Source organism: Octopus sinensis, linkage group LG8 (genome assembly GCF_006345805.1).
Source record: "Octopus sinensis linkage group LG8, ASM634580v1, whole genome shotgun sequence".
Lineage (NCBI taxonomy): Eukaryota > Metazoa > Mollusca > Cephalopoda > Octopoda > Octopodidae > Octopus > Octopus sinensis.
In genome coordinates this window covers 7784214-7796478 of record NC_043004.1, presented here as the reverse complement: position 1 = coordinate 7796478, position 12265 = coordinate 7784214, and the positions used below count along the sequence as shown (strand labels likewise).

At 38.5% G+C, this 12265-nt stretch overlaps 1 protein-coding gene across 3 annotated transcripts in view; it reads left to right on the top strand.

Moving 5' to 3' along the window:
• LOC115214983 (ciliogenesis and planar polarity effector 1-like) overlaps positions 1-12265 on the top strand; it is a 61562-nt gene that overhangs the window by 15103 nt on the left and 34194 nt on the right. For all 3 annotated transcript variants that reach the window (XM_036505249.1, XM_029784083.2, XM_036505250.1), the window contains exons 9-14: positions 1488-2564; positions 3476-3684; positions 6191-6265; positions 8448-8665; positions 10788-10947; positions 11986-12211. In XM_036505249.1, the coding sequence (XP_036361142.1) occupies positions 1488-2564; positions 3476-3684; positions 6191-6265; positions 8448-8665; positions 10788-10947; positions 11986-12211 (1965 nt within the window). The remainder of the gene's footprint in view (positions 1-1487; positions 2565-3475; positions 3685-6190; positions 6266-8447; positions 8666-10787; positions 10948-11985; positions 12212-12265) is intronic.

The window sequence follows — 12265 nt, the reverse complement described above, 5'->3', positions numbered from 1 at the left end:
AGCTGAATAAAACTAGCAGAGCTTGGCAAATGAAATAAAATTTTAAAAAAACACAGCTCCGTCTTTCCAATCCATCATCATCCTAACAATCATTGGGGGTGGGGGGGTGGGGGAGAGCATGAAGATAATGATGATGATGATGGTGATCATCATCATAATTTCCATCTTCAAATCTGTTTGTCCATTTGTTACTTAGGACTATTCAACAATTGTCATCATGGTACCATTCTCACATCTGACTTTGCCATCTTCAAACATTTTTTGGTTTGTTTGTTTTGCTTCTCTGTTAGATCCTCATCCACCAAAGGGCTCATGGCACTTTTCCCCCAACACAGATTTCATTTCATTCATCTCCTCCTCCTATTGTGCACATTGACAAACATGACTGATGCCCAACAAGTTTTACTTTTCAATCCACCTTTCTTCAGTCATCGTTTAATGTCCACTTTCCATGCTGGCATGGTTTGGACGGTTTGACTGAGGACTGGCAAACCAGGAGGCTGCACCAGGCTCCAATTTGATCTGACAAGGTTTCTACAGCTGGATTCCTTTCCTAACGCCAACCACTCTGAGAGTGTTGTGGGTGCTTTTTATGTGCCACCAGCATGGGAGCCAGTCAGGCGGCACTGGTATTGACCATGCTCAAATGGTGCTTTTTGTGTACCACCCAGGTGGCACTGGCATTGTCCACACTTGAATGGTGCTTTTTACATGCCACAAGCACAGGTGCCAGTCAGCATTAGCCACAAATTGTTGTAACAGGAAAGATTTGTCAGCTATTGGCATTCCAGCTCAAAAGTTTTGCAATTATTCCAGCTTCTTAACAAACACATACTTCTATGCACCTGGAGTTCACCTTGTTGCCAATAATATCAGATCTGGGAATGTTACTTGTGACTGACCAATGTCCTTTCCGTGAGATAATTTTTCTCATCCTCTTAACACCATGACAAGGAAGCTAGGTTCTGATCCTTAAAATTTCTTTGATTTAAAAGACATTTCAAAAACACCATTTTCGAGCATGGCTGTTGCCAGTACTGCCAGACTGGCCCTCATGCCAGTGGCACTTTAAAAGCACCCATTACACTCTCAGGGTGGTTGGCGTTAGGAGGGGCATCCAGCTGTAGAAACTCTGCCAGATCAAGATTGGAGCCTGGTGCAGCCATCTGGTTTGCCAGTCTTCAGTCAAATCATCCAACCCATGCTAGCATGGAAAGCGGACGTTAAACAATGATTTCACATTTTTCAGGTGAAAATTGTTGTTTTCACCTAAAATTGATATCATCACAAAGATATTGAATTCCTTAGATTCTATTTATTGTATTTTTCTCTCTTTCAAATATTTTTATCACATTATTTTATACATTAATAAATAAACTTTTATTTTATTGAAGTAAAAATATAAAAAATTATTTTATTTAATGATTTTGTAATTTTTGTTTCTCAGTCATTGTTAAGGTTGTTTTTTGTTTTTTATTCTTTCACAGAGATGAAAATATATCAAAAGCCGAGGCAAATCAACGAAATGAGATTCTCAATTCTCAAAAGTTCTCAATAAGTACTCATCCACATTTACCAATTATTATTTGTAGTGACGGCTTTCTTGTGACTGTTCTTGAACTGCCTTACAATTTGGACTGTTTGTCTCTGGTTCAGAACCTCGTCTCTTGGTCCTCTCAGAAGCTTTCTTTACTAAGTAAAGAATACAAACTTGATTTTACCCATTCCGAACAGAGCTCTGCTGATGGAATTTTTGTCAAGGAAAACATTAGCAGCCTTACTTTATTGCAACCTCCCAGATCCTATCACTTTGAAGAGGGAACACATTCAGAAGATAGTGACCAAAGCATTCTTCAAGAGGATCATCTTAATAATCTAGATGCTGGAGTCATTACATTTGGTGTTCCTTTAACCAACAACTGCAAATCACAGCCAAAAACTTCTAAAACCCACTCAGAAATTTTGAAAAATATTTATCTCAGTTTGCTCTTAGCTTGGAAACTTGAGGTGACATCAGGTTGTACCTGGGATCCAACAAGAGCAAAAATTACCAAAGCGACTTTAGTGAATACCTCCAAGGTATTCCAGCTTTTTCTTGAGGTGTCATCATTAACCAAGTCTTTAAAGAATGAAATGTCAGATAAATCCTCTCTTTTTCATTTGATTCGAATGTTTCGGGAATTTCTGCATCTTCTTCATTTTGATTTCTTATATCAACGACATCTCAATGTCATCATTTGTTTTGTTCATAAAATTGTTAAACTTATACTTAATAACAAGAACCTTTCCAAATCTGATCCTGCTATTAAAACACTTCTGGGATGTGAAGCTTTACTCAACTTTACTAACCGAATTCTTAGCAAGACTTACACCTGGTCTTCAAAATATCCACCATCAAAAGCCAGGGGAAGGGAAGATCCTTTTCTGGAAATAAACACAGAATCAGAAGATAATAGTTGGTATGAACCTTCAAGAAATTGCTCAAAGACTTCGAATTCAAGAAAGAAAGTTCCTAAAAAGAAACCCAATGTTGAGCAAACAATCCAAAATAGTTCTTTACAAGAGTAAGTTCTTTGATTCGTTTGTTCTTTTACTTGTTTCAGTCATCTGACTGCTGGCCATGCTGGAGCACTGCCTTTTGTCAAACAAATCGATCCCAGCACTTATACTTTGTAAGCCTAGTACTTATTCTAGCGGTCTCTTTTGCCAAACCGGTAAATTACGGGGACGTAAACACACCAACATCGGTTGTCAAGTGATGGTACAGGGAGAAACACGGACACACACGTGCAAATATATATATATAAATAAGAAAATGGAGAAACAAATTTAGTTTGTTCATCAACTTTCGGATATTAGAATATTTACCTTCACCCATTTAATACAATAAATGAGTTAATTGCATTGCAATTAAAAACATTTATGTATTAAGAATCTGGGTACTCTACCAACAGTATATTGGATAAATACTATCCCATAGTGGGTTACACCCATAACCCCTGTCTTACTTTGTATATATATATATATATATATATATATATATATTCAACAGGCTTTTTTCAGTTTCCATCTACCAAATTCACTCATAAGGCTTTGGTTGGCCCAAGGTGTCACGCAGTGGGACTAAACCCAGAACCATGTGGTTGTGAAGCAAGTTTCTTACCACACAGCCACTCCTGCACCTATATTTACTTTATTTAGAACTGTGGAGTATAAGTTCTTATCTAACTCATCTAAGTTATCTTTGGGCAGCTGGTGGTCATTTTTTCCTTTTATTTTAGTTTTATTAATTGTTCAGGCAAGATATTGTAGCATCCCTAAAAACATATTAGTTGTAAATCCTGTCACTGCTAAAATCAATATGATTAAGTATCCAATCACTAGAATCAATATGAAACAGTTTCGAGAAACCTGAAACAAAACCTGATAAGCTTGAATTTGTTCCTTGTGAATTTTATTTTACTTTTTTGTGCAGATTGTTACCAACTTGGAAGTTGTTGATGAAACATGCTGAGATGGTTGCAGCTGAGGACTTCAAACAAAGACAAAAAAAGTCACCACGCCAGCAGGAAAGTGAGTTCTCAGAAATACTCAGGGAATTGTTCCAGCGCCTCAACACACTTCTTTTCTCCAATCTGTCCAGCACACAAGACATCAAAGAAAGACCTTGTAATATCAGCAAAGGTATGTATGAAGATAGGTTCAAATGTAGAGATATAGAACAGAGATGAGTAATAAAGTCTTCTGCATAATGACAGATAGTAGAGAGCTGGTTAAGGATGGAGATGACTGAAGAGTAATAATTTTTGCAAACCTATACAACCCATTCCAACATGGATGTCAAAGGAGGAGTATTTTAGTCAAGTAATAAAGTTTGTAAGAATACAATATACCAGAGAATACCCTCCATCAGGCATTTGCCATATTCTGAGCGCCTTACTTCCCTGGGCATGGACACATTGAAACTCAGACGTCTGGCAGCTGACTTGGCAGACACCCATAGAATTATTAACCATCTTACTAACAATAACTCTGAGCACCTTTTCAAACTCCACCTGTCTAACACCCGTGGACATGTTTACAAAGTCAGAAAACAGCACAGCTCCTTCTATGACTTTCAAAAACATTTCTTTCACGCTAAGAGTTTCTGAAGCATGGAACAGACTGCCAGCATCAGTTGTTAGTTGTCGGAGCACTGCATCCTTCAAAACTTCCATGCTTTCTGAGATTCGCCAACACTACACCTGATCTTCTCCCCTCCATACACACAAGCAAGCATGTATCTGACTCATACACTGTTCACTTCCCAGACTTTTGTACGTTACTGCATATGCCTTATACGCACTTTTGACAAGTTGTGGTGCACCTGAGCACTGTATACAATAATTTCCTTATTATTATTATTATTATAATATATATTTTTAGAGTCTCTTATTTTGCCAGGATCTGCAGCTTGAAGAGTCAATAAGGTGCTGGTCCATTTGTTGGTTCTGTCTTATTGCAAACTCTTCACTGCATCCTTCATAAACATGTTTAAATCTTTATGGTTTTAAATAAGCCTCGTGAGAAGATCTACATAACAATTATTTGTTTAGCTCCAGATAAAGCCTGATGTTAAGCCACTCTGGAGTGTCTTCACTTCAATTACAGTCTGCAATCTTCAGTCCATTTGTTTTCAGGAATTCATCACCACCATCATCATCACCAACATCATCACCACCATCATCACCATCATCATCATCATCACCATCAGCAGCAGCAGCAGTCCATTTTTTCCCTGTGTATCCATAGATTAGGCAGGTCTTCCTTAGCAGTTCTTCTCGCGTATTCCTTGTTCTTCCAATTCTTTTGGCTGGATTGCCTGCCACTTGTCACCCTTCCTCTTATCCTTCATGTGCACCACATGTTCTATATTAGCTCAGTTTTTTTTCCCATGGCCATTGAAGCTGTCTGCTATTTTTTTTCCTTGACCTCATTGCATCATTCTCATACCCATCAGCATTAAACACCAAGTGCAGAATGTTTGCTGTATTTCTAGTCAGCCTCCATGCATCATCTTCATCATCATCATTAAACATCTGTTTTCCATGCTGGCATGGGTCGGATGCTCCAACAGGACTAGTGATCCAGAGGACCGCACCAAACTCCATTCTCTTTTACACATCATCATCATCATCGTTTAACGTCCACTTTCCATGCTAGCATGGGTTGGACGATTTTGACTGAGGGCTGGCAAACCAGACGGCCGCACCAGGCTCCAATCTGATTTGGCATGGTTTCTACAGCTGGATGCTCTTCCTAACGCCAACCACTCTGAGAGTGTAGTGGGTGCTTTTTACATGTCACCGACACGGGGGCCAGTCAGGCAGTACTGGCAATGACCTCACTCGAATCTTTTTATACATGGCACAGATGCCAGTAAGGCGACGTTGCAGCATCTCATTTCCAACACAAGCCTCATACAAACTACCCTTCGCTCAAAGAGAATTCCTTTATAGTGAACCAATGCAAATAGTTCCTTGAACATTTCCCTCTCTGTATTTACTCTGGTTACTATGGTTACACAGAACCTTGCACCATTGCTGTTTGGGTCACTGAGAAACTGTCAGTTACTCTTAAATAGCCACCTCAGGTTTTGGATACTCATATTCTTGACTATTGCTCTGTCTCTTCTCTATACGAACTCCCCTTTTCATCTGCCTGTGATGCTACTGTGTACACATTATGCATGTGTGTGTGTAGACAGTAGAGCTTGGTACAGTCTTCTGACTTGCCAGCTCTTGTCAACCCATCCAATTCATACCAGCATGGAAAACAGATGTTAACTGATCATGATCATGGTGTGTGTGTGTGTGTTCTGTTTAGTGGTTTCAGTTGTAATGTAAACTCTAGATGAAACCACACCTAAGGCTGTTTTCTGTCCTAGTTCAAGCTGTTTCACTTCATTTATGTTGTTAATGCCTTTGAGAGAAAAACTTTAATATTAGATAATTTCATATTTCTTTCTTGACAAGATTTTATGTAGTATGCTGTACATATTGTACAGCATACTAATTCTACTGTATAGGGTGTTCCTAAATACGCTAAAGTCTATACTATAATTATAATATAGATTCAATAGTAATTGATTAAATTCTTCAGCAGTTTTAGCCTAAAAATTTTTCTTTTTTTTTCTTTTTTTTAATCTTAGGTGAGAGATATAGTTTAGAATCGAGACATACTTTGGCTGAGGATGCTTGGAAAGAACAGCTGGCTAAATTAAAAGGTAAGGCTTACAACATTTGGGGGATTTTATGTATCTGTGTCTGTGTGTGTGTCTTTTGTTTTTCTTTTGAAAATCAAATCATAAGATTAAATGATACAAAAGTCTGTAAAAGTCTTAGAAAAATGCAAATTCTGGTGTAAATATGGGCAATCGATGGTGGGGGTTCCACATAATGAATGCCCTTTTAGTAATGTAGTACAGCAAGTTGAAAAACTTGTGTAACTATCCTTGAAAATTGGAGACAAATGCTCACACGAGTATTTAAAATCTAAAAGTAAGGGAGCTAATTTCAGTAAGCTCAGCTAATTGAAATTTTTGAGAAATAAAAATAAGCAGCTTGGAGTGGATCTTTTTTTTTAAATCTTTAAATTTTTACGGACTTATTGGCGTTATGTACCTTGCTTGTTGTTTTCTGATTTCAAACATATATAGGAGGACATTTATCCACTAAATACATGCATATTCTCAGTTAAAGTTTTTTGCTTCATTGTACAGCTGTCCTCAACTATATGTCCAAACTGATACTGTCTGGTCACTTGTACTCTACATCTGATTTCCCTTCGTGCCCCATTTTCCTCTCAGTACTTTTTTGTGCCATGTCTGTCAAGCACACTTACATTACATGTCCAGTGCTAGCTTCATTTCTTTCCAGTCTTCTCAAGTCCTCTGCATTCAAGGTTCATGTCTCGCTACCATGCAGCATTGCAGTTCTAGCACAAGTTTCATATAATTTGCTCTTCACTCTGAGGGGTAAAAGCCCTTTATAGCCAGTGGTGGTAGTAGCTCCCTGAACTTTCTACAGCCCATTCTTACTCTGGCTGCTTTACTTTCAGAACAACCACCTCCCCTGCTAATTTTCATTATCTTGGTAACAAAACTCTCAACTACTTCTAATGAGTCATCTGGACGTAGAGGAGATTCTATTTATGGTGTGTTCAAAGTATGAATTGCTCCATCGCACCTACCACATTTGAAGTTTGCATTCTCAGATAGACTGCTTGTGGTTTCACTACACCTTTTGTGTCCATTGCTTTCATTGGATGCAGTATATGGAATTTGTACATAATCCTTGCGGATATAGTGAAGAAGAAACAGTCGGCATCAATGGAAGATATGAGAGGGCCAAGCCCTGTCTTCTTATTAAAACCTCCGCTTTTGTTAAGTTTACCTTAAGACCTTTTGGTTCTAAGCTTAGCTTCCGCGTTCAGAATTTCTTCTTCTATAATTGCACTATAGATTCAGCAATGAGAATCAGATCATTAGCATTTTGGATGACCAGCAGAGGACTGAGAACTGAACTTTGATGTGAACTCCTACCTTCACGCTTAATTTGTCTCTGAAATCATTGTTAACTCTCACTTCACTTCCTGCGTTTTTGTGCTCAGCTGGTGCATCAACCCCTAGTTTCTTAAGTGTCCACCAGATTATTGTATGTGGTTCTCTGTCAAATGCCTTCTGCAGGTCAATGAAGGCCAGGAATAGTGGTTTACGCTTAGCCAAGTATTTCTCCTGTATTTGCCTCACTAGGAAGATTGCATCCAAGGCACTTTTTCCAGACTGCATCTCATCGAGATGTACCGTCACGTATCAATTGTGCTATGGCTCTCTCCATGATCTTCATAACCGGATTCTTTGATTCCTCTAAGGTTACCTGTCTTTACCTTTGTAGGTATCTCCTTTACCTTTGTAGCAATCAACAATGATACTGCTATGCTAGTCATTGGGTATAACACTTTGATATATCTTAGTTAACTCTTTGACTGGTAATCATATATCCTGCCACATTGCACCCACACTATAGGCTCCTTTCAGTTTCCATCTGCCAGATCCAGCCACAAGACTTTGGTTAACCCAGGACTACAGAGTGTGTGTGTGTGCATAAATAAATAAATAAATATACATACATACGTACATACGTACATACATACATACATACATACATGGTGCCATGCAATGGAACTGAAGCTGAAACTACATTATTGGGAATCAAACTTCTCAGCCATGCAGCCATCTTTTTACACACACACCTCTATATCCGTACATATATATATGTATGTATGTATACGCACACACTCTTATGTCTCTGTATTTGTACACACACACACACCCACACGTTTTTATACAAACACATTTCGGTCTTTGGCACCACGGTTCTATCATACCTCCTTTGCTCTTCTTTCAGATGCAACTTATTTCTCGAATACCACTTCTTCCTGTATTCTTCATGCCCTCCTCTACACTTATTTACTGAGAGGTCAGTTAGCAAAAGCCATGGAAATGGTGGAGACTCTAGTTCTGAAAGATGACATCAAGGCCATCTCAAAAGATCAAATCGGGAATTCACAGGATCTGAATCCACCATCGTTTCTTACCATCATGAACACTTCCATATCAGCTCAGGTACAATTATTGAAAACTTCTTCAGACCAGCTTTATTGTTTATTCTTTATTTTTCTAAAAATTCTTACAAATATTTAGATTCATGCCTTGATATTTTGAATTTGAATTTCTTCTGGTGATATTTTCTTCAGCTTTTATCTTGCTGGGTAATAATAAAATATGGACTTGTCCTGTCAGTACTAAGATTAATTCTTGACTGTATACTCTTCCCCTACAAATGGGTGGCCTTGAGCTGATGAAAGAAGCTGTTCTTTTGAGTGGTAGAATCCATCCGATGTCAGATTAAATGCTCAGCAGGACAAATGCAACAATGACCTTCTGGATTCTGACAGTCGGGAACTCTTACAATTCCCACCAATCTACAAGCAAGAACCTCAAATTCCAGTGGCCACCAGACTAGTTCACTAGGAAGCCCAGTTTCACAGCATCTTGCATTAGTAAACTTATATTAATTGCGCTAATGTAGAAGAAGAACCTGTATTTCATTGAATTATCTAAGTAAATTTAATATTTGTTTCATTTAGAAGTGACCACTCATGGCATGGAAAAATTAGTTATCCAGAATAGCTTTAGAACCATAGGTTCAGGAAAATTAATGTTGTAACTGTATTTAAACTTGTATCATTGCATTATGAGTTTAAATTGGCTTTTATAAAGTTGCAAAATAAATATCAGTTAAGTTTTTCATGGCTGTATAAAACCCTTCCCGCAATAAAATTTGTTTCTTTATTGTTGGTAATCTTTGGTTCTTTACGTTCTGCTAAAGTCAGCTTCACCTTTCATCCTTCCAGCTCAATAAAATAAAATACCTGTGAATTACTGGGGTCAATTTAATCCACTAAATCCCTCCTCCAAAAGATCAACTTTGTTTTTCAGTCAAGTATGAGTTGATAAAATAAAAATACTGGGGTCAAGTTGTTCAGTTGACTTCGCCTCCAAATTTGTGGCCTTAGAATGTCATCAGGTGCACACTGCCCTCTCTCAGTTGGGCAGTGCAGTCGGTAGAAGTTCTACATTAATGATATATAGAAATCTAGTGGTGGATAAGAGTGAGACTTTTTTTGAGAAACTTTAGACATTGATGAGTTGATCTGTTTTAAAGAACTTTCAATCCTGGTGCTCCCGTGAACAACTTCCAGAAATCCCTGGTCTGGCAGTGCTAGCAAGGAGCATTGCCACTTCAAGATCAGCTCTGCAAGTGTGGAATCACTGTCAGTTCAAGATAAGTTGTACAGGTATAGAATCACTGCCAAAACAGGACTGTCTAAGTTGTGCACAAAGCAGTGAAACCATTCTGCATGCATTTGTCCAGTGTACAAGCATTGCCAATTTATGGAGTTATGTCAAATAGCTGTTATCACATGTGAGATGAATGCAACTATTGATTGAATTCATCCTGGGGATTGTCCCACTGTCCACCTTTAATGAGCTGGTAGACTCGTTAACATAAAGACGGACAAAATGACGCTAGGCATTTTGTCCGTCTTTATGTTCTGAGTGTAAACTGAGGTCAACTTTGTCTTTCATGCTTTCAGGGTCAAAGTACCAGCTGTTCACTGGGGTCAATGTGATCAAAGGTGGTGAGCTGGCAGAATCATTAGCACGCCAGACGAAATGCTTAGCCGTATTTTGTCTGTCTTTATGTTCTGAGTTCAAATTCTGCTGAGGTCAACTTTGTCCTTCATCCTTTCGGGGTTGATAAATTAAGTACCAGTTGTGTACTAAGGTCAATCTAAATGACTAGCACCCTCTCCAAAAATGTTGGGACTTGTGGCTTGGGTAGAAAAGAATGTGATCATCTGGCCTCTCCTGCCAAAAAATTTCAGGCCTTGTGCTTATAATAAAAAATATTATTGTTACTGTTCTTATTATTAACAAAGGAATTATAATGTTAAGGATTTGAATTTGGAATGCAAAAGGATTTAGGTAAATACCAAAAGGTATTTAGTTCCATTCTCCCTTTCTGCCACTCAAGGAATTGACCTTTCGTAGTCTTCCTAGTTTCTTGTCCCTTGATTTAACTGCACTGTCCCCTTAATAAAGAGGCCTTGCCTTACTTATTTTGCTAATTGTTTTTTTGTTTCACTCCTTCAAATATCTCTTTCTCTTTCTCGCTCTTCAGCAAAAAGTGCCTTGCATCAAGAATCCAGCAATCCGACAAGTAGTGCAGACTCTTGCACGTTACATGGCCATGTATTTTTGCAACATGCAGCTGTTTATTTTCCCTCCAAATTCGCCATCACCACTTCCTCATTTATGTCATGCCTCTCCACATACCTTGAGTAAGGAATTAATCTATTTGCAGTTTCTTATACCTTCATCTACCATTTCATACATACACACACATATATATATTTATTAACATACACACTTGTGTGTGTATACATATGTGTGTGTGTGTGTTAATTTAGTAAAACAATATATATTTGTGTAACCAGTCCACTAGTGCATGCCTTTCCTTCATTGGACACTAAACTCTGCTTGCGAAGACCAGTTGAGGCAAGTGAAATCGAAATCCAACTTGGTGACAGGCATCCGTGCTAGTGGAGCGCTAAGAGTACCATACGAGTGAGATCGTTGCCAGAGCAACAAGCTGGCCTTCGTGCCGATGGCACGTTAAAAACACCATTCGAGGTAGATCGTTACCTGTGTCACCAGGCCAGCACTTGTGCTGGTGGCACATGAAAAAAGCATTCGAGTGAGATCGTTGCCCGTGCCGCTGGACTGGCTCCTGCGCAGGTGGCACATAAAAAGCACCATTTGAACGTGGCTGTTGCCAGAACCACCTAACTGGCCCTCGTGCCAGTGGCACGTAAAAACACCCACTACACTCTCGGAGTGGTTGGCGCTAGGAAGAGCTGTAGAAAGTCTGCCAGATCAGATTGGAGTCTGGTTCGCCAGACCTCAGTCAAATCGTCCAACCCATGCTAGCATGGAAAGCAGACGTTAAACAATGATGATGATGATGATATCCAACCATCCAACCCGTACATAATTTGTGGTATAATCCAAGTTTTAGTTTAAAAACAGATATTACTAAATATTTCCTAAATTTCATTTTTCATTTCCTGATGAAGCATAGAGATCATATGATCTTTAACCAAAACTCACTTAAAGTTAGCTAGTCTTGCTGTAAAAATTTTGCTAGTTCAGTTAATCATTTCAAAGACTTTCAAATATCAACAATATAATCTACAAAGATGTATTATTTAGTCTTCTTTAGAAATATAATTATGAAATTTGAAATTCTTATTGTACTTTTTTTTTCATTTGTATATTTTAATTGTTGCTTTTCTATGATATTTCTGTGTGAATTTTAGAAGAACGAATTATACCAAAGTTCCAGCAAGATGTGACTTCAGTCATCAGCTCAAGTGGTCTGGAAGATATATGGACAGTCAGTCGATGCCTGGAATATCTTCTACTCAGTGGCCTTGTCCCAGAAGCTGCTTGGTTTTCCAACAAAGTTGGTGACTGGAAAGCTGCTCTTACAATCTCCGCTGCACTCATGAAACACAGGACAATCTTTCCTCTGCTCTATGAAAGGCTGGTTATGTTTACACATTTACAGATAATTGTGGTGGTTGTGGTTGTGGTGGT